Genomic DNA, 24,673 nt, shown 5'->3' on the forward strand with positions numbered 1-24,673 from the left:
TCATGAGTTCTGCGAAAATCAAAGAACTCAGAGGCTGCTGCGTGACTTTAAAAGTGCTGACCTCTCTGTAGCTTATAAGCTTGAAAATCCTTTCCTATGTATTTGCAGCATTAATTCCTCTTGTTATCTGAGGTGATCTACTTTAATCAGATTCCTACAAACAAGTCAAGTGCTTACAGCAGAAGATCTTTGACACCCCTACTGGCAGCATCAGTGGAGAGGACAAAGACCAAACCAGCAGGGAGATCAGATCAGTCACCTCATCTCAGCAAAAACTGTTTCAGGATAATTGGCATCAGAGTTCCCCCCCTCCAGGCTCTTACCTGTATGCTCCATGGTCATTTGATGTACTGGTTGAACAAAAGATACCTCAAAATAATCACATTTCAAAGGCACGGCAATTCTGAAGCCTCCTCTGTCACAGTGCCAACTCCTGTGCTACCTTACTTCACTCAGATAACCTGAGTCTGGATCAAAAGAGGACTCATAAATCTGATCTGCTTTTGAGCCTTTAGTACAGCTTCTACTTCCTATATTCTAAGTTGCTAGTCCTATGGTCTCTAGCCCAAATAATGATGGTCCTTGTTTTAAATTTAATCTCATTTTCACACAGATCTTAAGCCAGAGGAGCCAATGCCATCTGATACCCTCCAAAGACCTTTCATCCCCACTGGAGCACATGTATTGCATGTGGCAAAAGGAGCTTGATGGCTGTGTGGGGACACAGGAGACATGTAAGGTGACAGTTCAGGTTGCCTTACTCTCTAGACTTATCCATTGGAGAAATCCTAAGTATTTTGTGCCTGGTTACCCAAAAGTAAATTGTAATGCATATAGTGCAAGACTCAGTATGCAGTTGCAGCAAGAGGGCTACCACTGCCTTAATCCAGGAACCACAGGACAAGCTTTGATTAATGTGTTTGTTTGCCCAAAAATGGTTATGTTTTTAGCAGGAGCCAATAGTCGAGATAATCTTAAAATGTTTTAAAGGAAAAAATTGGGAGTGAAAAAACCCTATCTAAAAATCATTGTGGCTTATCAGGGGAATAAAGACCTCACTGATCAATTAGCTTGAAAAATTAATAAATCCAGGACAAATGTAGCTGCAGATTAGCATCCTAATGAGCTATTGTTGTCACAGCCTGGTTTGGACATATCGCTCCTTTGTTGACATTTTTAATGCTTTCTGTGGATTACCAGTACACGACCAGTATATGAAAGCTTGTTAAGCCTCCACGTGCTCAACCTGGCCCTAGCTTTAATACTGGCTTAGTGCAATCCCTGCTGCTGGCACAAGCTCTGTGGGACTGGAACCTTGTGGTGCTGGGCATTGTGTTTCTACCTAATCATCATATGGACCTACTCAAGTGTGTTTTACAAGCTTAGGGCAAATTTGTGAATGCCCAATTATCTATATGTAACTTTTATAAGAGAAGCCAACCAAGTTGTTGTTTGGGGGTTTCCCCCCCCCCCTTTTTTTTTTGTCTTTCTCATCTTTTTTTCAGAATTCTGCATTATCTTTCTGTAACTAGAGAGGGGAATGCTTTCAGCCTGGCTTCCAGGTCTGGCTGGTATTTCCTTTCACAATTAGCAGAGAAGCCTGTGCACTCATCTTTTCAAACTGCCGAGCTCTTGCATCTCTCTCTTCTGGCTCCCTGTAGATAATTTAAAGTTCAAAATGTTTTTTGAATGTCTCAATCTTATTCCCATTAAGGAAAAATCTGTTACAGTAGCTTCTAGACAGATGCAAATTCACATGTCACTTTTGAAAATTCACCTTTAAGCCATGCTGTGCTACTTCAATTTTAAACTAGTTTTGCTGTCTGCTACAAGTGTGAGATGAAGTTACTGATAGTGTATCTGTCTCTCTATTCCTTTCATTCAGAGAAAAACAAGAGATTATGTATGAGAAACTCACTGTATAGTTTGCTTTTTTTCATTGGTTTTCCTTTTCAGTTATTTGCAGCTGTAATTCTGTGGCCCTAAACCAAAACAAAGTGATTTTCCTTCCACAAAAAAGGCTGCTGGCATTGCATCCTGCAGAAGTGGTTTAGAGTAGATGCCTGCAGTATGCACGTGCAGTTTTATCCCATCTTATTTTTAAATGGTTATCTGTGCATCTCTCTGTTCCACAATCCTATTCCAAAAATACCTGGGGGTTTATCCTTATCATATTGCCCAGCTAACAGTAAGAAATAGGCTCAAGTGGCTCAGTACAGAGTAGATTTAACTCTTATGCAACAAGGTGCAAGATCCAGGGAGAAGCCAGAGACCTGCCTTGGGAAGAGCTTTGTCCTCTGTGGGCCAGGGAATCCCTTGGCAATACCCCTTGCACATGTTGAGAGTATCAGGTTGCTTCCCAGCAACTTCACTGGAAGAAATCTGCACTGAAAAGGGATTCCTTTGTTCACAGAGGCCAGGATAAATAAGGTCTAGAGGTTTCTGATTCTCATCTTAAATAACTGAAACTTTTAATTACAGTTTTTGTAACCATATTTTGAAAATTGGACTCCTTTCAAGTTTACCAGCTCTGGCATACTTGGTAAACAAGACAAGCATCTACATTTGTTTCTTCAAAATATGTCCTAACAGATTCAGGCTTTGGAAAAAGCACCCTTGCCAACTGCCCAGAGGGATATCTCACCAGTTTATTGAATTTTTCTGCCATTTTTACAAGGATTGCTGTGTCTTCTGCTGTTTTGAAGGATATTTTTTTCCTTTCAGCCTCAGCAAGCATTCTTTCTTCTCTGCCTTTCTCTCCTTTCTACCTCCATTCCCAAGAATCAAGTACCTTCCCTGTCCCAGACCTGCAGATAAGGTCAGATGTGTGTTTTTTCAGACAGCATGTGTCAGTTCTTGTGTCTGGAGTTCTCCTCCTTCTCCACCTCCTCCTCCTCCTTCTCAGTTGTCCCTGTTCACCTTTGGTAACTTTGTTCTGGCACCAGCAAATGTTTTGATCCTTTACAATCAACACTGAGAGTGGGTATTTGGCAAACTGCTGTATCACAGCCCACAGGGAAGAATTTGGATTCAACATGTTCCAAAACTTGGGAGTCTTAGGTCAAAGATTTACCCCAGGGCCTTAGGGTCTTCTCATGGCTGCAGTGGCACCATGTGAACTAAGCTAATAGCTTATTCCTCACTTTAGTAGAGAAGAAGAAATCTGAGCCTGGTCTCCAGGCACTTTATGTAGTTTGGGGAACAAAACAAAAAAAGATTCATAGACTCAAAAACTGTTTGGTTTTCTCCTCCCAGCACAGAGTGGAGTCTTGCTAGGTGAGTAGGGAGCTGGAAGGAGATACCATGTGAGATTGTCTGATGTGGCTCTGCAGTTCCTGGGTTGGACATTGTGGAGAGCTTCTCCTCCAAGTCTAAAATTACTGCTGACACTTCTTTATGAGGTAGCATGCAGGAGAGCTTTTGCACTACACTTCCTGCAGATATAATTACACTTGTTTCATAGCTAATCCCAACATTGGACATTTGCCCAAAATATCTCCCACAGAGGTAAAAAAAAGGAGCCCAATATGTGCAGGTCTTCTCTTGAAGCCACATTAAGATTTCGTGAAAAACCCTGAGCATTCATAATGCTCAACTACTCTGCAAGATGTGGGCAAAATGAAGGAAACTCTTTTTCATGGATGGGGACAATTCATTCCCAGATGAGGATCCCAGATGAGACATATTCTATCTGTCCTCCTGAGCCCTATTTTTCTGTCTGAAAGTGATGTGAATGCCTTTCAGCAGCTCTCTGTACAGTGATTTTTCCCCATCCTGTGCCCAGTAAAGGTGTGTCCAAAGCCTACCTGCCTTGTAATGCAGTGAATGCCAGCTGGTGATCAGCTCTAGAGTCTCACTTCAGTCTCCACATCTCACCAACCCTCAAAGGATGAAGAACCCAATACTTGTTCTAATGTTAAACCCCATCTATGATTCTATGATTTCAAAATATCTGTAGGTCATACCTAGAATTTGGAAAACAATGACTTAGGTCGAAAAGTACCCGTCTTCTCATCTGACTCTGACTATCTGAAGGTGAAATAAAGGGTGGGTTAGATTTGTTATAGGTTTTTTTCTTTTTAATGGACTATTCAGTGTTGGTCTTCATTATTTTTTTTTTTTATCCTTTTGAAAGCTTTTAGAGCCTCCTGCATAACCGCCTCTGCCCCATTCAGTGCTGAATGGACGGTGCGCTGATCTTTTTCTCGGTGGGTAATGGATTTGGGTTGATTGCTTGACACGGGGACAATAGGGGGGTAAACAATTGCCTCGCACCCGTGCAGCTCCCCATCTGTTGAGTGCCTGCGCCTTCAGAGGCAGCCGGGCAGGCACAGATGAATGCGCCAGCCCAGCCTGATGTTAATGACATCAGTCATACAAGCAGAACATGTGGCGCAATAAATCAAAAACTAATTGAACTTTTGCTTGATTATATTGCCGTCCCACTGCCTGCTTCGAGCACGGTTTCCTGGGACAATGCCCCCAGCCCTGGACAGCAGGAGCCTGCCCTGGGAGGTGACACGTGACAGCAGCTTCTCTTGAAACAGCGACACCTTCCACTCAACCAAAATGCTTCCAGGCTCAGGATGTCTATCTGACCGATATCTATTATTTCCAATAAGAAACGTTCATCAATATGACAGTGACAGCCCATGTTCACTGGCACTTTCCATCTGGGACTGTTGGTGGCAGACATCTATAGGAGAAGACAGCACTTGTTTTTGTGCTAATTAGACACACACGTGGTAGTAATGAAGGCTATTCATTAGACTGATATAATTTAATATCATTATTCACACTTGAAAGTGCTCCAACTACATCAGTTGTTGGAGCCTGCAAGCCAAAATTTTCTGTCTTGGGTGTCCATGGCAGCATTGAGTCACTAGAAGTTGAGGGGGCGGATATTCATCGAGGTGGAAAGGAACAATTTCTGATGGGAGTTTTAAGAAATTAAAAGCTTTGGCAAGAAGACCCTTTATTGAAGTGCATAAATATGGGATTAGACCCCAGAGCCATCAAGTCAGGAACCCATCCATGACTGAGCCACCTTTCCTCCCCTTGCAACCACAGATGTGTAGGGGGCATGGAGATCTATGCACATCTGCCTTTCTTAGGCATTTGCTTTTCTTAGGCGTCTGCTTTTGAAATTTTGCTTTGAAAAACCCAAGATTCCAGTATTTGTGTATGAAATGAAAAGGTAAAGCACAAAATATTTTTCTTAATATATTTAGTCATCTCTTCATTATGTGTAAGGAGCAAGATTTTATGGTAAATGTGTTAAAGTACACATTTAACCCAACTTATTACAAATATCTTTGCAGCACTTCTGTGAACATTTGCCAATAGATCAGAGTTTAATTATTAGCTATTTATTGCAGAGGATTCTCCACACTGGTAAAAGCAAATGTAAAATAAAATGCTCCTATCTGAGTAGAGGCTTAAGCAAGAGCTAAATTAAATCTTTGTGTTAATATTATTCATAGAAAGGCAGATGGGAGCAGAAAATGTTGCAATGAAGAATATGGAATGAGATGAGATCACAGCATCAGTCTGTCCTTTGTAGATCTGGACAATGATCACAGAGCCAGATTGGATTAGTGAAACCTATTTACCAGAAGTTCAGAGCGGTTGCATGAAGCTGAAAGGCAGTCAGTAGGGAGAGGTGGAAAATGCACCAGATTTACAGCTGCAGCGATGAAAATTTAGAAGTTTTCACTGTGATTTCTTCCAAATGTGAGTACATCAAAATCTAACAACGGCTGTGGTGTTGTCTTTTGGAGGGGTGGGATGTTTAGCAGCGGGGAAATATTTGAAGGGAGCAGCTCATCTGTTCTGTGTGCCGTGCTCTGCCTGCAGCCCAGCCCTCGCTGCTGCTTTCTCGACCTAATCCCTGCAGGTGCTTCAATATTGTGGCTCTGTAAAATCTTTACTCTGGCAAAATTGGGAGCTCTGGAATCGGTGTTGCTGTACCTATGAGGTAACTGCTAAAGTGACAGCTTGCAACTGTGTGGCTTTTCTGTGTAATAGAAAAGAGAATGAAGTTCTGCGAGCAGTTAGAAGTGGGTGAAGTGCATGAATGTTGAATTTAAGTCTGCTGGCTCAATAAGTGGAACATTTCCAAAGCCATGCCCTGGAAATGAATGCATGATTAACATTAATTGCTTCTAATGAAGAGTAAGAACCGGACAAAGCCCAGCCTGCATTTGATTGAACAAATTAGTTTAAACTCAATGGCTGCATATTTCAGCAACAAGAAAGCAGGGAAAAGCAGGGAAAACAAATTGTGGGGCCAGATCAGATCTTTACTTGCAAGCTGCAAGCATGAGCTCTCAATTTTGGAATATAAGTGGAAATGACAAAGTGAACCATCACTGTAATTGTATTTGCTGCCCGAAATCTGGGCTATACATACAAACATCCTTTAGCAGGCAAATCCACATACATCACCTGCAAGGATTCGTTCTTCTCTCCCTTCTCCATCTCTGCAGAAATTGGTGTTTGCAGGGACAGCCTCACAGCCCCACTGTTTGCATTGCTGCCACTGTATTCCCACCCAAGTGGGTCACTTCTGGCTACTTCTGTGATTCACCCTTCTTTCAATGCCTATTCAAGTAATTGCATGTTTGCTGGTGCTGTGATTTCCCTTTCATGCCTTGCCTTTCTTCAGCCCTATAAACCTTTTGCCACTCATTCTGGCAGACAACAGGGGATGAGGGACTGTGGATCACATGTATTCTAAAAGTAGGCAAATTTATTACTGTTAGGCACATTTATGTGTTTTTCCTTTTGCACTAGCCTGGGCAGCAGCTATAACAGCATGAGAGCATTTGCTTCTGGTAGAAATCTCTAAAAAACTGTACTCCTTACACTATGTTGTAAAATACCTAAAGTGCCAGAGAGACAAAAAGATAATTCCTTGCATTACTAAACTTTTCTGCACTTGAGTGTTTTGCTTAGAAGAAATTTGTTTAGTCCTCACAAAGTGAAATTCCAGAACTAAAGGTGATGGAAGCAGCTTCAAAAACAACTTACAGCGTATTCCTAGGTTTAAAAAAACCCAAACCACCTTCATTATGTTTGTCTGGCTTTCATCCCACACTCAACATGGTTTAAAATACAAAACATGTCCTGCAGGAGAAGGCAGTGAGGATCCCTGAGGATATCACACTGTGCAGAGCAGGCTGTAATCACACTGACAGCTTAGCACACTCCAGGCAGGCAGACAACTTCCTTGTGACAAGCTCAGTGTGGAAGTGCCCTGTGCTGCAAGGGGCTGCTCACAGCTCACAGGGACCCTCCCATTTTCCTGTCCTGTTTCACTTACAGCACAGCACAGGCCAGAATTTCCTCTCCAGTGTGCTCCCCATGCTCAGGACTTACATCCCCACTGGGGAGTGGAGGGATGGCTGTTAGACACTCACAAGCTGTCTAGGAAGAGTGACTTTGGTCTCAGTGCCAGCTCTGCTTGTACCGGAGCCCTGGAAAGGCCAGCCACTTGTTATTGCTGCCATCTGAGGAGAGGAGTTTGGCTCCAGCAAGGAGCAGCCTTGGATGACCTCCAGCTGCTTCCACAGCTCCAAAACTCTGCACACAGTAATACACAGCAGCAATAAGCACTGCAAGTGAAATGTATGCCAACAACGCCAAGGAAAGCTCACCTGGGGAGTAGGAGTCACCCATCATCCTGTGACAAACCTTCCTGGCTCCTCAAAGCCTTGGGATTATACACACAGCCTGAATAGGAAACCCCCATTCACATGCCTTGCCCCCAGGGTCAGCCTTTAGAACTGGAGTTAATTCTCCACATTTGGCAGCTTTCTGCAAGCCTGTTTCTGTCACTGGTGGCTAAATCCTGTAGCTCTGGTAGCCTGAACGCAAGGCAGGGTAGACATGATGAGAGGAAGAACTGGGAGGATCACAGAGTCTTTCTGGCCAGTTTCAAGCCTAACTCAAACAACAACAGTTTAAAGAGCCTTCACTTAGTCCAGTAAAACCATCACCCAAAACCAGTTGCTTCAGCCCAGACAAAAGCTTGGCTTGTGGCCCTGGCACCCTGTGTGTCTATTAGCTAGTGGTTCTATGCTTTTGGTGTCTTTATGGGTCTAAGAAATAAAAAGTGAGACAAAGATTTTAAGGAAAATGTCCCAAGCTAAAGAACAGAACAGGTAATTTGGAGAATTGAAAAAGAAAATATTAGGCTTAGTGCAAATGTTGTGCTTTGGACATCATGCAGTGAAAGTGAAACCATGTCATGTGAGAGCTTGAGCTTATTGATAAGGTCTCTAACTAGATAAAATCATCATCTCCAAGTTAATGCATACACTACTCATTTCCTCCTGAAGTACTGGCAGGTGGGAGGCCAGATCCAAACTGAGGAAGGAGGAGGATTTCTCCTCCTGGAAGCCTGTGGGAGAAGAGCAGAAACTCGGGATGGGCGGTGGCCCTGTGGCCACGGATTTCTGTATTGTGCAGCCAGAGGATGCTCTCTGAGATCTCATCAAAAGGGACTTTGGATTGTTTCATCTGGAATCCTCCTTAAACCCTTTCTTCTCCCCCCTCTTCCCACCATGCCCCCAGTGAATTCTTACAGAGGACTTTGGGGGGCACGTGTCCATCTCCACAGCATCCTGACCGTGTTCTGTTCTTCTCTTTGCAGCATGTAGTCCTGCCCGAAGACGAGCCAAAGCTTCACAGCACATCCTTGCAAAGAGTGTAAGAAAAATCTCCTTTCCTCTCCCTATTTTATTTTTTTTCACATTCTAGATGGCTATGCATACCCTCAAAAGTGCTGTGGGTAAATGGGAAGCAGATCTTCCAGGGTAAAGAAGGGCATCCATATCTGATGCAGGGAATGGGGTGGGAAAGAGAATGAGGAGTTCCTGTACAGCTGCAGTTTATTTACAGAAGGGCTTTGAAAAAAAATACCAAAAAACAAACAAAAACAACAAAAACCAAACAAAAAAAAGCCCAAAAAAGGCCTTGCCATGCAGAGCCAGTCAAAATGAACATAGTGCTTACCAACACCGGCCATCTGAGGGAATCACAGACTTCATTATTTTCCATAGAGCCTTCACAGTAAGCCCAGAGACACCTGCAGGAGTGAAAAGTAAGCAAATCATGCCAAATCATATCAGTGTTAATCAAGTAGTAATAATAATAATAATATTCATGTTTGTCCCCTGGTCCCAGCAGTTCTTGCCTGGCCTTGCCTCAGCCTCGGTGCAGAGGGCACAGAGGAAGCCCCCAGATTAAATTAACTGAGCATTTTTCATGCTCTGAGTAAATGTCTTGCAAGTTCAGCTGCTTTCACTCATGGGTGTGAGGTTTCTTGTCTTCAGAGACAGTTTTCCCTCCCAAAATCCACTTGACCCATTCACAACCCCTTGCACAATCCTTTTAGCTGATCTGCAGGAATGACAGTCTCTTCTGCATACCAAAGCACTTCGTACAAGACTGAGACTCTTCTGCCAAAGCGTTTCTTCTCACCACCGACCTGTCTCTTATCTAGCACTTTGCTGAAGTATTTTGCTCCATGACCTTCCCTTTCTCCATGCCCTTTCCTGCTTCCCACATCCATCCTAATTTTCCAAGAGCCTTTTCTTTGTGTTCCTGATTCCCTGATCTCCCCACAGAACTGTAGGTCCTCCTGCTTACCACACTTACCTGTGCACCGGAAAAAAACCTCACATTCACTCCCACCCTCTCTTTTGGTTATTAAAGCAGATCACAGGATCCCAGTGCATCACAGGACACCTGGAGTGGTCCCTAGGAAGAGTCAGAAACATGTCTGGCATTTTTTGGGTAGAAGCTCTGCATGTGTATATTTTCCCAAATTGTGACAGTCTTGGTTTGGTTGATCTTGTCCCATAGCTCAGGCTGAGATTTCAAAATTACTCTTCATTCCAAAAGAAAGATGAGTCAGACTGCTGGAGTGTTACTCAAAATAAGCCATTTTGAGATATTCCACTTTCATTTGTTAAACCTTTGGTATATTTTGTTTTCCATGCAATATAAAAGCAGATAAGTCCAAACCAAAAGTGAACAATTCTGAATTGATTAAATAAAATACTTAGATAATTTACCTTTTTTTTTTGGACAATATTTCTCATAGAACTATTCAGCTGAAAAAAATTCAGCTGGTTTACATCAAAATCAAAGGAAATTCTGTGTCTGTTATCTTGTCCCAAATCTCAGAAGATAGTTGTTTCTACTAAATGGAAGCACCTAATATTTAATTTGGATTAGATGAGCTGCTGTGGCAGCACTGTACTCATAAAAGCCTAAGAAAATAAGATAAGAAAGTCCCTGTTTTGTTGCTATATTTTAAGAGGATTGGGGTTTTTTCCCTTTGGGGCTTTCCTGACCCCAATTAAGGATGTCCTTTGATTGGCTCTTAGTCATGATGCAGGCAGCATCATATTAGCAGTGGGAACACCAGGCCTGAGGAATGGTCTGCAGCTACACAAACAAGGATGGCTCTCAAACCAAAGTGTTTGACTGAGCACAGCCAACTCGTAGACATTCCCCTTCCTCAGTGGGATGCAGCTGCTGGCAGCTGGTAAGCAAGCACTGAAGGAAATTGCATGAACTGGAATAGACATGCCTGTGAGGAAGCCGTGATTGCCAATTTCTGGACCCACAGAAAAGTCGCAGAATGATTGTTTATTTTTCACTTTTACATCTGCACCTGCAGTCAGAGCTGTAGAAATGCCTCAGCTAACATGAAATCTTCTGCTCTGGTGATTGCAGTGGATGCACAACTTTAATCCTCAGCAAGGACGAAAATAGCAACCAACGTGGACATCTGCCAGAGCTTTTTTTTCACAGCAGAAATACTCAAGCAGTGTAGCATTAAGTGATTTAACATTCAAATTACTGACTGTGGGGGGTAGCTTCCATCACATACAAGAACTCATCCCAAAAGCATGATAACGACTGTGGAAGGGTGACAGAAAGGAGGAAGCACCTTTTTTTTTTCAGCTGTTTCACCAATACGTATATTTGCAGTTCCTATTAAGAGTTATTTCCAGTGGTAGTAGATCCTTCCCTTCTCTTCTAGCCCCAAAATCCCCTGGGTAGAACTGTCTGGACACCAGTACCTGTCTACTTTGCAAGAAAAGTAGAAAATACCCCTGTGCATGCTAGGGCTGCCGCATTAAAAATCAGCTCAGCATTAGGCCATCAAAATAACTTAACTCTACAAATCTGGAATTTTCTCCACTAACAAGCACATTGTTGTTCAGACTCTAACTTTCAAAGTTTTATCCAAAGCCAGGTATTTAATTGTCACCTTTTCTGGATGGTTGTTGGTTGGCAGTGGGATTTTAAGTCCAGGATCAGGATGGTTGGAAGAGCCTCTCTGTGACTGCCCCGTATCCTCTGTGCCCCTTCCCCCTGAGCACAGCTAATTCCAAAAGTGGGTATGGCAGGCCTCAGTGCTCTCATGTGCATGGCAAAGTCCAGAAAAAGAGAGTTTGCTGGGCTCTGATTTCAGAGTCAGAGTCCTGCAAACAGACCGGGTCGGCCAAAGGATTTACAGGTTCTAAAACCAGTAGGTTTTTTGAGAGCAGTTTGGTAATTCTGCATAGTTTGGCTGACTCTGCCATTTGCACAGATTTAAATTTCCTGGTATGTCTAGAAAAGAAAAGTGACTCCAAGTTGATCCTTCTGCTTTACCCTAGGTACCCTAGAGAAATGTCAGCTCCACTTTAGATCAAAACCAAGCTACAGCAGGTTTAGTTTCCTGACCTAGATAAGTCTTTACATATTACAGTAATGGGGGAGGTAGCCAAAGTCACTGTGAAATCTTGAATTAGGAGATAAGGAACTCCCAAAATGTGCTACAACTAAATGCTGAAAAAAAAAAAAAAAAAAAAAAAAGCTGCTGAAAATATGTTGTAGACATTGCACTGTTGTCTCTAGCTGTGATGGAAAATGGCACTGTAACTTATTTATACAAGTTCTGCTGCTTGAAGACATTTTGGCATTACTGATATCATATGTAACAAGGAATTACAAAAACATAGACAATATGCCTAAATAATTCTTTCTATTAATCAAAATAAAACCCCTCTTCTTTTCCCCAAACTTTATTTCATCCTGTGCAACACGTAGGCAGAATGTTAAGTTTCAAGTCCATGGTGGTTTACACTGATCAAGTAAGCCACTTTCAGGATTAGAGGTGACTGCAGCCAGCATCCTACTTACCAAAAATGCTCTTTCCATGACAATGCAAAATAAGTGACCACAGCTGTCTCAGGAGCAGAGGGTTGATGACATTTTCTGTCACACACCTGCAAAGACTAAGTGTGGCCAAGAGCACTGGACATTTTTCCAGAGATGGTGGGAAAAGCTGAGCTTGGTGGCTTTCCTTGAAAGCTGGAAGAGCTCAGTTCACATGAGGCAGACTCCAAGGGCTGTCATTAGAGACCCCTGCCAGCCACAGTCCATCATATTAGTCCTGAGGATGGGAGTCTCCGCTGGTGTCCCCATGGTGCAGGGGGTGATGCCCTGGTGAGCAGCTTGTAAGGTTTGTGTGGCCAGGGCGTGTGTGGACACAGGAGCCTGCAGGAGCTGCTGCAGAGGGATGGGGAGGTGCTGGAGCTGCTCCAGGAGCAGCAGGGAGGGAGGGAGCCAGTGCCAGCAGCCTAAGCAGCAACAGGAGGCCTCTCACAACCAGCATCACCCTCGTTCTGAGGCATCGGAGCAGTGCTGAGGCTCAGCTCTGTTGGCAGCTCCAAATTTGTGATCAGCGGAGCTGGGAGCTGGCTGCAGCCTCCTTTGGCATGTGCTTGTCTTCAAGGACACCGGGACTCCCTTTAACTGAACACTGGGCATGTCTTTAGGTAGTTTACAGCACATGGAGCATGATAGGCTGTGTGTCAAAATCTGCAGGAATAGGGGGAAACCGCTATCCAGCTGTGGATTAGGCTTTAGTTGCCTTACCTGCCTTTTCCAGAAGTATTTTTGCCAGTTGTTGGGAGTTGTTGGGCAGTTTCTGCTCCTCATCCTACTAGTCAGTAAGATTTAGGTAATGTAGGCTTGTCCAGACTCCTGAGGGTACACGGAGACAAAAGAATGAAAAGTGGTTACGTTGGGATTTTTATTCTTTCCTGTTTTGGAAAACGTGGGTTTGCATATGTTGTTATGTCTGTGTAAAAAAATCATATACACAGAACATTGCAGATTATTGGCAAATTAAATTAAAACATAATTAGAGGAAATGGACAATTTGGTGTGAGAGGACATGCTTGAATAGGTTCTTGTTTTTATCTTGAGTGTGTGTTAAAAGGCAGAGCAATAGACAGAATTAAGGCTATTTCTATGTCAATAGTGGGCTGGCCAGTTTTTGGTCTTAGCCTTGAGGCAAAATAACTATATTTATATCTAAAACACATAGACAGCAGCTGCCAGTCATCAGCTAGATGCAACTAACTGCTTTTCTCATGGCCTTCCAACATAAGTTAGTCTAATAGGAAATAGTCAGAATAGTTGCCACATGTCTTGTTTCCTGGCTGGTTTGGATCTTCACGCTGTTTAAGCGGCTCTCTATGACACCAGCAAGTCTTTAGGGAAGAATAAAAAAAACCAACAAAGTATGAAACACTCTGTCCCTGCTGTCAGAACTTTGATCTTCTTGAGAAAACTCTTTCCAGACCATCCTGGAGAGCAGTCCTGACCAATCCACTTCTTTGAGGTGTATCCCTGTTTTTCCAAACTCACATTAGCTCTGGCATCCCCAGCTGCCTTTGGCAGGACAGTGAGTGCCATGGCTTAGTCGTAATTGGTTACAAAAGAGCTTGATTTTGTTCATGCTTGTTTTCAGGGACTGTGGGAGATGGAAGGGGCGAGGGTGATGCTCAAAGTTGCAGCTGTCAGTCAGTCTTGTCTGTGTGAGCCAGTGTTGTGAAAATTAATCTCTAGGAGAACAATTCTTCTCTGCCTCATAGTCTCTGTAGTTTTTTATCAGGTACAATATGTAAGTAAGTTCAAAAGACAGGAGAGACCATAAGGAAACAGCATTTGTAGTTTGCATTGCATAAGTTTGACTGGTTGCCCAAGATGTGATGCAATAATAAATCTGGGCTCTATCAGAGGCAAATCCTATTCAGCAGAGCTTGGAGAAGAGCACATTTCAGCCTCCTGAGGAGAGTATAGAAAGGGGCAGCTAAGTAGCTGGGTCCCAGAAAGACCCAGCAGGATTTTCCCATACTTCTGTACATAGCACAGAAGCTGGAGCCAAACAAAATCCCACAAATCCCACAGTCTCCACCTGACAAAATCCCCTTTGGATGACAGCAAAGCAGCAGGAAGAACAAGCAGCCCCATGACCTCGAGAGAGCACCTGTTAGGAAAATTAATCCACAAACACCAGAGGTTTATGGCCAAAAAGGAGACAGAGGAGTCCTTTCTGGCATTAGTCAAATAATGGGAGAGGCCATGGGGGATTCACCTGGGATCTCTCCAATTTTTGGAGGACACAGCCTCCCTTTTTATCCCAATTTCCCAGCCTTGTTTCTCTTCTCTTCTCTCTTTCCCCATTGGCCGAGGTACTTGAGAGGTACAGACTCCCTGATACGCCTCATACCAGAGATTTCCTTCTACCGTATAACCCTCCCTTTTCATTTTTAATTCATATGGAATTTAGGGGGTTTTCTTCTCTGTTGTTTCTTTCATCTCTCAATGTCTAATTTCATTTATCAGCAAACCTAAAGTTCATTTATAAAAAGCAAATATCTTTTTCCATTCATCAATCAGTGGAGTCCTTCTCATTGTTTCTTTTATCTCCCAGTGCTAGTTTTATCTACCAGCAGACTCACAGCTTGTTTGTAAAGACAAATCTGCCACTCCTGTGACACCTGATGCCCGGGGCCGGGTGTGACGGGGTGTTTGCTGTCCCCTGCAGGTGGTGGCCATACCAGAGCACCGGTCCCACCAGGACCATCTCCTGCGAGTGCTGTACGAGGAGGAGGCACGGGGCAGCCCGGGGCAGCGCAGAGCCAGCCCCAGCAAGGGCACTGCCCAGCACCCTGGTGAGTCCACAACTGCTGTATGGCACTAAATAGTTTATCTAGTTGTTGTTTTGCACTGTGTGATTGGAGATTTGCACTGAGCAGTCTTTATATCGCCCTGAATAGTTCATGTTACATCACATGGTTTGTTATTCCCCTCTCCCATTGCATGGTTTTTCCCTCACCCCCATCTTATTACAGGGGTTCCATACTGTTATCTCCTTAGGTACTGCAGAGGGGTTCCATACTGTTATCTCCTTATTTCAAAACACCTTCTTGGTGTTTCTCATGGACAGCTCCTCAGAGCACTGCCCCTTTCTTCTTCACAAAGCAGCCGACTGACTCCAGTTCCCCTCTCAACCAGCCACCCCACCCTTTTATAGCACTCTTCTTCTCCTTGGCTACAGCTGTGGCCTGTTAAAGTCAGGCCTGTTCCAAATCTTTGATAATTGGCCCAGCTGCAACTCCTTAGGGGTAAGATTACTTTCTACACTACCTTTATCTTCTTATATTCTATCCCCCTACAACCCCATTACCTCTAGTATTTTTCTCTCCCCTGGTCAGTCCCTCCCCTTGCCCCTCCTCACTTGTGTCCCATTGGATGTGGTCCTCTTCCTCCACCCCCCACTCCCCAGGTATAAAAGTCTTCTGCAAGAAGGGGACGGTCTCCTTCCCGCCTTGGAAATAAATGTGGGATGTTGGTCCCCAGGTGGAGAAGAGCCCTTCTGGTCTTACATGCCTTTGTCCATGTAAGATTGTGTGGGCTGGGGTTCATAGCTAGCCGGGCTGGACCCGAACAGCCCATCCAGACATGGACTCTTAGAGCTGGCCAGAACCAGAACCAAAGCCCTTCGTTCCTCCCTGGCCCCAGAATCTTTTTGGATATCGCAGTCTGCCGCTTGTGCAGAGAAGCAGCAGACTGAGATATCCAAAACAGCAGACTGCGATATCCTCTTTATCGTGGACCTGGAGGATGAGTCCATGCTGATGTGAAAAACACCAGTCACTCGTTTTTAAAATTTTAAAAGTTGAATAGTAATAAAATGATTATGAAGATAGGAATATAATTACAGTAATATACATTTGGACTATTAGGATTTAGAACAACACGAGACAATAAAAACAAAGAGTTATGGGCAGTCTGGGTATCTCTTTCTGGGCAAAATAAGCCCAAAAAAGGACACACATTAACAGAGGATTAACCCTTAAAAGCAATAGCCTGTTGCATATTCATAGACCTCATACATGATGCATAAATTCCATTCAAACAAAGGATTCTGTCTGGTCAGTGTCAACTTCTTCCTCTGAATCCTAATGGCATCTTCATGGCTGAGCAAGGTGGGAAGAAGTTCGTTTCTTCTGATAATGGAGCAATAAATTCATTTTCTCTGAAAGATTTAGGTGTCCTGTGGCTGCTATCTCAATGTGAGTTCTCTCTTTAAAAAAAGTATCTTACATAGCATAGTTTCTATTTTAACATTATGTTATAACCTAAAAGTATATTTAACACACTACTTAAGAAAATTAATACAGTATAACTTTCTAACATAACATATATAATATTCATTTTAATATTTGCAAAAAGCCAATCATAAAATACACATTTTTCACACTTAAAATATCCAGTGGAATTAATGAGATAATGACCGTGGCATTGCTCAATTTATTCAGTCATAAACTCACTTTATTCAGAGTCATAAACACTCCCTGACAATATTTTAGAGATGATAAATTGTAAATTACTGAGTTTGCCTGAGTCATCTTATTATATAAGATCTCTGTTCAGTTGCTTAGGATCAGCTAGAAGATAATCATCACGGATGGATTTTCAGATGCTGGATGTCAGCCACAGACCTGATTTTTTGGCAACCAAAACTTGTTCAGCATATTTGTGAGAAACCGTGAAGGAAAAATAGATCTTGCCAATACAAAACCAAGGAGATGAGTAAACACAAACAGAGTGGCCATTCAGCTCCTCCAGCACTGGTGTGTTATGTTTGGAAGACTGACTTGGAGCAGGGCTGTGCAGTTTCACATGGGATGGCCTTCTAACCAAAACCACCACATCTTTTGCTCTCCTGTGAAAAATCACCCAGATGCAGTCAAGTTGTATTTCTTTAAAGAAATCCCACATGGCATGTTTTTCCAAGATAAATTGGACATCTGGATGTTAAAAGGTGCTACATCTCTAAAGCAGGTCCACGAAGGTACATGTTCCTCACATCATTGGTCTGTAACCACACTGCACATCAGCCATCCCATTAAGAAACAAACCAGACAAGAGTGGGGCCTGGGAAACTGGAAAGGAAGAAACTGAGCCTGGGACCATAGGAAAAGATCTCAAAAAGATCCCAGGACCAGAGCCAAGACGTGGCTGAAAAAAGAGCAGGAGCTTCAGGGCTGGAGCAGGGACAGGAGAAGGAGTGGCTGGGGCTGGCTCAGGGTAAAGGAGGGCAGAGAGGCAGAAAGGAGGGAGTGCAGGTCTCTGCTGTTAGGGGAGATGACAGTAAAGGATGACAGATAAATGCAAACAAGAGAAAAGCTGTAGGACTCTAAAAAGAAGAGCAGAAAGGGAGGAAACAGGTCTCATAGAGGGAGAAAGGGAAATGAGTAGGCGGAACTTATAAATTAAGTTTAAATTAGAACCAACAATAAACAAACAAGCAAAACAACACAGATGAGGCCATTTGCGTGTTTATTGCTACCATCAGAAATCCTGCACAAACAGCAAAGCAGGGCAGTCCATTCCAGCATTCTGGACGTGGAATTCACACTGCATCCTGCCACCACTGCCCTGAGGGGAGCAACTACAAACCTTGAAGCCATGAGGACTTTCTTTTGCTTAGATATTTTGCTAAAAGTTTGCAAGAGCGTTTTCTGTATCTAATAAGGGGGATGGGCTGAAGGGAAGAATCAGACAAAGTAAGAGAAAACAAATAAAAATTAAAAAATATGGGCATGAGCTGAAGCACTGCTGATCCACTTGCTGGATACTGTCAGTACCTAACATGCACGATGAGAGGAGGTAATTGCATTAACTTTGACGTGAGGGATACAGTAAGGTACCTAATGGAATTATTGGAGGGGGGTGGAGCAGGAACAAGGAAGCTGGTTAGGATATTTATCACAGTCAAATATTGCCCCCAGAAGGAGGAGATAGTTCCAGTTGCTAAGTCATGCTGGAGACAGCACTATAAGCAGCACCCTGCCTATTTCCAAATTTGCTGTCGTTATTTATATTCCATTGGTCAAAGCAGTAGAGAGGTCCACATTCCCACAGCCAAATAGGAGGATTTGGCCACATGAAAAAATCTGGTGTCCCTCACTCATATATTTCCTTGGCACTGTGGGCAGGAATGTCAATGAGCATTTATCCGTGGATAAGTTATTGGATGAGCAATTACTTGAAACTGAAGGGTAACCTTCAGAGCTGAGGACAGCAGAGAGAGAGATGTCACTCAGCCACAGGCAGAAAGGTGGAAATCCCTCCCTGTGACAGGGTTGACATAGCACACATCTCTGTCCAGGTTAAAATAACTCCCCAGAGCAATACAGAAAGGAGAGAATGATCTGCCAGGAAGGATAAACCTGCAGTGGGGGCTGAGGAGCAGCATTTGGGCTCTTTGATGGTAGAAATATGTGTGTGTTTACAGAGGGGGAAAGGGCTCCCGCTTAGCTTGGCCTGCTAAGGGCAGCTTGTCATCTCATTTGAAAAGTCCAGGAGCAAGCTGAGAGACTTTCCAGAATGACTTAAGCAGCTCCACAATCACTTATTTTGACATCACAATAGATGGTCACTTTGGTCTTTTGGCTATAATCAAGTCTGGTGGGACTGTAACCTGTATCTGGGCTCTGTCCATATCTGGGTTTCACTGCACAGAAGGAGGTTTTTCATACAAGCTGTGCCAATGGGATAATTGCACCTAATATCACGTTTCTTATGCTTTACAGTGGGAATTACTGAACAAGAGTCATCCAAGTCCTATAATCACCTGTTGGATGGAAAATCTTTGGTAAGCAAACAGAGAAAGACCAGCTACCAATGCATCTTAAAACCTTGTACCCATCAGCATGTCCCACACTCACACCACATCAGTCTGCTGCAGCACGTGCAGATTCCACAGCTCTTGTTAAAGCTTGAAACAGGATTTATGCCAGAGGATCCCTTAGCTGGGAGCAGAACTGGCCTAGGACAGAGAACTGCCCCTCAGGGACCAGGAAGAGTGGTGGGATGGAAACAGGCAGGCTTCTGCTCTGGATGCTCAACCATCTGCAAGAGCTGGGAGAAATTAGCCTCTTGTCTCTCAGGCAATTGCACAAATTGGGAAAAAATAATTTCTCAAGTGGAACAAGCACCAAATAATTTGTTTTCTCCAGAATGCCATCCTGGCACAATAATCTCCAAAGTCAGAAACATAAATAAAGAGTTGATGGGAAAATTATCATACAAACCCCCAAAATGTGTTCTCTAACAGATGGAAAAAATATCTTGGTTAAAAATGACTCACCTTTACTAAAATGTTCTCCCTCTCTTCTTTGTCTTACAGTGCCCCCCTAATTTTCATAGTCTCTACATTTAATAATACATTTTTTCAAAGAAAAAAAAATTATTTTTAATATTTTCTGGCCAACACTAGACCATGCTGTTGAAACTTTATGGTTTCAGAGGCTCTTTTGGATGGCTGAAGCATGCTTGCTAGCTGATAACTGGGCTACACTTAAGAAAAATGACAGTACAATACTTAAGGATGGTTAAAATTAATGTTATTCAGTGTAATGAATCTAATTGAACTTGCTAATAATCAACTTAGTTAAATTTCAAAGGATGCTTGCAAAAGTGATTTCAAACATTTCTAGATCTTAGGATACTTGAAAAACACACTTAAATGTATACCCAGTCTCAGATTAATCCTAGGAGTAATAGCCCTAGAAAGCTTAAGACCAGTTATGGCAGTGACAATAATATGAACATTTTTTTCAGGATTGCCAGTAAAATCAGTGTTTATTGCCTGAAATAATGAGTTCACCTCACAAGTTTTGACCTTTTTTTTCCTGTTTCTGGGCAACTCACACTTAAACTTACCATCTTGGTATATATGGATATGCTGTTCTCAGAGACCTGTTTATGGGGAGATGTGACTCAGCTCTGGTGGGCAATTTATGATCAAGTCAGACGAGGAGGAAGTGGATGATTGGGCAGTTGTGGGGCCATGGCAGAACTGGTGCCCCCACACCACAGAGCAGCACACAGCTAAACAGGGAATCTCCTCTGAATGCTGAAGGAGCTGTGATGGCTGAGACATCTGCTTCCCAGGCAGCCCTGGAGGCGGGAGCAGCAAGAGGCAGGCTGCTCACTCTGCACAGCACCTCACTGCCTCGGGAAGCTAAACACAAAAACTAGGGAATAAAAAGTTCTGCAAGTGTCCCTTCTTTGGTGAGAGGTGTTTGCTGCTGGCACCTATTTACAAATGAACGGAGATGGGGTAAATTTGAACTAGTGTCGTCAGCTATTTATTCAGCACATTAGTCTCAGTACATTGTTAGGACAATGGAGATAGGATGTTAACAGCTTTCTGATTTAAGGGAAATGCTAAGGGGGTGTTGCATTATAGTATAGCATAAAGTTATCTTATCTTAGATTTCAGCTAATCACACATAGAGCAAAACATATTGACAAGAATTTTATTTAATCATATGAAACACACGTAATGGCAGTTAATACAATGGCTTGTTCATGAGAGACGAAGCACAGAGATCTATTCATACTAACTTTCTAAAGATATACATTAAATAACTTTGTTGTAATTTGTAAGGTTAGTTCTGCAGAAGTCTATTGTGCTATTTGTCAAGTTTGTTCTACTGCTTAGAAAACTTTTCGCTGTATTAGCAATGTTCACAAAACTTCTCTCAAAGGCCTGTCTTTTTTAACTATTTTCTCAAAACCCTCCAACTTTATGAATCGCAGCAATACCCCCTCTCTGTTAATTAATGATATAAAATTTTGTTGTTCACAGTGTAACTGTGGCTCACTCAAGTCCTGTGCTGAGCTCAGTGAGAATATTCACGTGAGCAACTGGCGATTGTGTGGGTGACAGTTGGGCCGTCAAATCCCTAACCTGCTTTCTCTTGTTAAGAGACTTACAGCATTTACTGGTTTTCTTAAAACAGCCTCTTTCCTCAGATGAACTGCTGTCCCCACTCATCAGTGGCATTTCCTAATGATGTGCTCTGTCCTCCCCCAGATCCCTCCATCTCCAGTTGCCCATATCACGGTGAAAGCTGTGGCTGTCACGGGCTCACCCACACGCGATCGCGCTTCTACGGAAGAGTAAGTGCCTTCTGCTGGGAAAATTAATCCACAAACACCAGAGGTTTATGGCCAGAAAGGAGACAGAGGAGTCCTTTTACTTTATTCTAATAAAGGGAGAGGCCAGGGGGCATTCCCCTGGGATCTCTCCAATTTTTGGAGGACGCAGCCTCCTTTTTATCCTAATTTCCTGGCCCCGTTTCCCTCCTCTCTTTCCCCATTGGCTAAGGTACTTGAGAGGTACAGACTCCCCAGTACGCCTAATCCCAAAGATTTCCCTCTGATGCACAACCCTCCCTTTTAATTTTTAATTCTTAAGGAATTTAGGGGGTTTTCTACCCCATTGTTTCTTTCATCTCTCAATGTCTAATTTTGTTTATCAGCAAACCCAAAGTTCATTTGTGAAAGCAAATATCTTTTTCCATTCATCAATCAGTGGAATCTTTCCCATTGTTTCTTTTATCTCCCAGTGCTAGTTTTATCTACCAGCAAACCCACAGCTTGTTTGTAAAGACAAATCTGCCATTCCTCTCACTTCCCACCCTCCAGACATGCCTCTTGCTTCCCCAAGGCAGGGACAGATTGCTAAAGGTTATGCTGATTTTATTATCAGCCATGGCCATTTATACAGCTATCTCTGTGCCCATTACAGCTCTACTTTATCACTGGCAAAAAAAATCATTGTAATTCAAATTAAAAGTATTTTCCCCCCAAGAAGTCTATAATATTTGCCCTAAAATGTGATTAGAAAATGTAATTAAATGAGGAAAAAATTTATATCTTAAAGTCTAATTAAGGAACAGCTTGACCATAGTACAAATGCACTCATCACCAGGCAGTTAACCCAGACATGTATCTGGGTGGGATGTGAGAGGCCACCATTGTCACCTGAGGGACAGTAACTAGCTCATTGTCACAGTGTCCTCACACTCCATACACAGAGATGGAAGTTCTCATGGAGGTCATCACTGCCACGTGGGCCCTGGGCTTTGATGGAAGGGCCCAGCTCTCTCCTTGGGCAATCCCCCCGCTCCCTGTTGGGGGGCAACTGCTAGAGGGGCTGCACTTGGAGTGGTCCCACTTGTAGCCTGTCCCCTTGTGTCAGTGTCCCCTCTGACAGTGAGGGAACAGGGACACCAAGCTGAGTGTGGCAGCTGCAGCACCCCAGCCCCCCGACCCACAGAGCCCCTGCTCATTCCAGACCTGCCAGTCCCAGGGGTGGGCCAGGTATGGGCACACATATCAGCCAGGCACGGGTGCTGTCATTATAGTGCAAGGGTTCTATTGTCATTACATTGCAAGAGTTTCATTATATTGCTAGAGTATTGTCATTATATTGCTAGAGTTTCATATCTCCTGGACATTTCTTGTAGGCAGCTCCTCTAGGCGCTGACTCTTCCATGTCCTCACAGCAGCCAGCTGGCTCCAGATCCCACCAATCCACTCTTTTATAACACTCTTCTGACTGGCTACAGCTGTGGCCTGTTAAAATCAGGCTTGCTTCTAATCTTTAATAATTAACCCAGCTGCAACTCTTTAGGGGATAAGATTACTTTCTATACTACCTTTATTTATCTATATTCGATTCCCCTACACATGGGCACACCTTTTCAGCCAGCAGCCCTTGGTTCTGAGGGGCTGGTTGCCATGAGCAGGGAGGGAGGGCCAGGGAGAAGCACTCTGCACACACTTTGTGTTTTATTTGTTAGCCACAGGCAGCGCTGGAGGAAGACAACAGAGTATGACCTGTCTCTGCCACCAGGAGCAGAAGCTTCCCTGCCACTGACAGGAGGCAACCTGTGTGGGACACCCAGCCTCCTGAGGAAAATGTGGATGAAGCACAAGAAGAAGTCAGAGTACCTGGGGGCAACAAACAGTGCCTTTGAGGCGGACTGATAAGGCTCAGCATCCCTTGGAAAGGCAGAAGGTCCTTTAGCAGGACAAGGTGCTTTAGGATCAATGAGGGAACAGACACAGAACAGCTCATCCAGGAAAATTATATCCTTTTTTATTACTTGATGCCATTGCCTCAGAACAGTGAGAGAAAGGCTAACAAAGGTAAAAATGGTGAATATGATGCAACTCAATGGCCTTTCCTTGTTGCATTACACTAAAATCCCAGCTATCCTGCTCGATTTACCTCTTGACTCGATGCTGAGACTACTGCTGACCCACTCACCATTCCCCATGCCCTGTCTAAATGAGCTTGGACTTGCAACAAGAGAAGCCTACAAAGAGGTTTGTGAATTCCTGCAAGGCAGCAGACTGATTACAGAGTGCCATTAAATCCCAGGATCTGCTCGTGCACCACTGCCTGTCGTCCTTCTCCTCTCATATCATGAGATAAAAACCTCATCTTGCGATATGCTTGGCTGAATGACACATGCTAAACATCTCTTTTCCTTCAGTTTTGATGTTTCAAGGCAGGAGTAAAAGATGCAAAAATTCTAAAACAATGGGCCAGAACTGAGCAAGTTTGCAAACATATGTACCAAACTTTGCTATGCGACAAAGTATTTGTGTTTTAAATTATCCTGCCAGATCAAACTATGAGCAACAGGATACCCTCAAGGGATACCTTTTTGCTGTAGAACCTGCTTATAAGTGAAATGGTAGTCAGCAATTTACACTCCACCCATGTGGTAAAGGATATTACATTAATAAGTGCACAAAATACTAGGAGGAAGGAAAATATGTAAATCGTGCAACTAAGTGACTAAGCATAAGATATTTGCATGTAAAAGACCTGTGCTTATGAATAGATGGATTTAATGGGATTTGCTTTAAAAATTTTACTCTCTCTTGTTTTTTTTTTTCAATTAGAAATTGCTGGTCAGGTCCTCTTCAAGTTTTTCTCTCAAAAAAGAACAAAACAGTTTTATAAAAAAGTTTTCACCCCTGTTATGAACAATATTATATTGGCCATGAGCAGTACTTGCCTTCTGTGAGTGCTCTCCTAGTTATTATAAAAAACCACTGGTTTCCCTAAATACAGAACTTTATATTTAAAGTCAGAGGAGGCGTATCTCCTGTTGTTTGTAGTAATGATCACCTCTGATCTAACCGCCCACGCACCGAGGCGTAAATTAAAACTAAAGGTCTGGCTCTGTGACAGCAGCAGGGGGAAGGAGCTCCCATGTGCGCCTTGCCTGCCTGCAGCCCGTGCAGTGAAATGCACTGAGATCCACCACAGGCAATGCCATGGTAGTGAGGGACAGCTGGCCCTGGTCAGGGTCACCGCCTCAGGAATACCAGGGGACCACCTGGGTGGGAGGGAAAGACAGCCAGGACTTGTGGCACACAGCTTGTCAGCCTGAGCAACCAAAGTTCATGGAATGGGAAAACAAATGGAGCA

General features: G+C 43.3%; 1 protein-coding gene across 1 annotated transcript; it reads left to right on the forward strand.

Moving 5' to 3' along the window:
• The first annotated feature begins 5,122 nt into the window (after nt 1–5,122).
• On the forward strand, nt 5,123–23,624 carry VXN (vexin). The gene is made up of 7 exons (XM_058033168.1): nt 5,123–5,197; nt 5,564–5,733; nt 8,657–8,712; nt 14,906–15,032; nt 18,963–19,024; nt 21,254–21,339; nt 23,028–23,624. Exons 2-7 carry the CDS (start codon nt 5,670–5,672, stop codon nt 23,212–23,214), a joined length of 582 nt encoding a protein of 193 aa, XP_057889151.1. The 5' UTR covers nt 5,123–5,197; nt 5,564–5,669; the 3' UTR covers nt 23,215–23,624.
• The last annotated feature ends 1,049 nt before the right edge of the window (nt 23,625–24,673 follow it).

Source organism: Melospiza georgiana, chromosome 1, assembly GCF_028018845.1.
Source record: "Melospiza georgiana isolate bMelGeo1 chromosome 1, bMelGeo1.pri, whole genome shotgun sequence".
Taxonomy (NCBI): domain Eukaryota; kingdom Metazoa; phylum Chordata; class Aves; order Passeriformes; family Passerellidae; genus Melospiza; species Melospiza georgiana.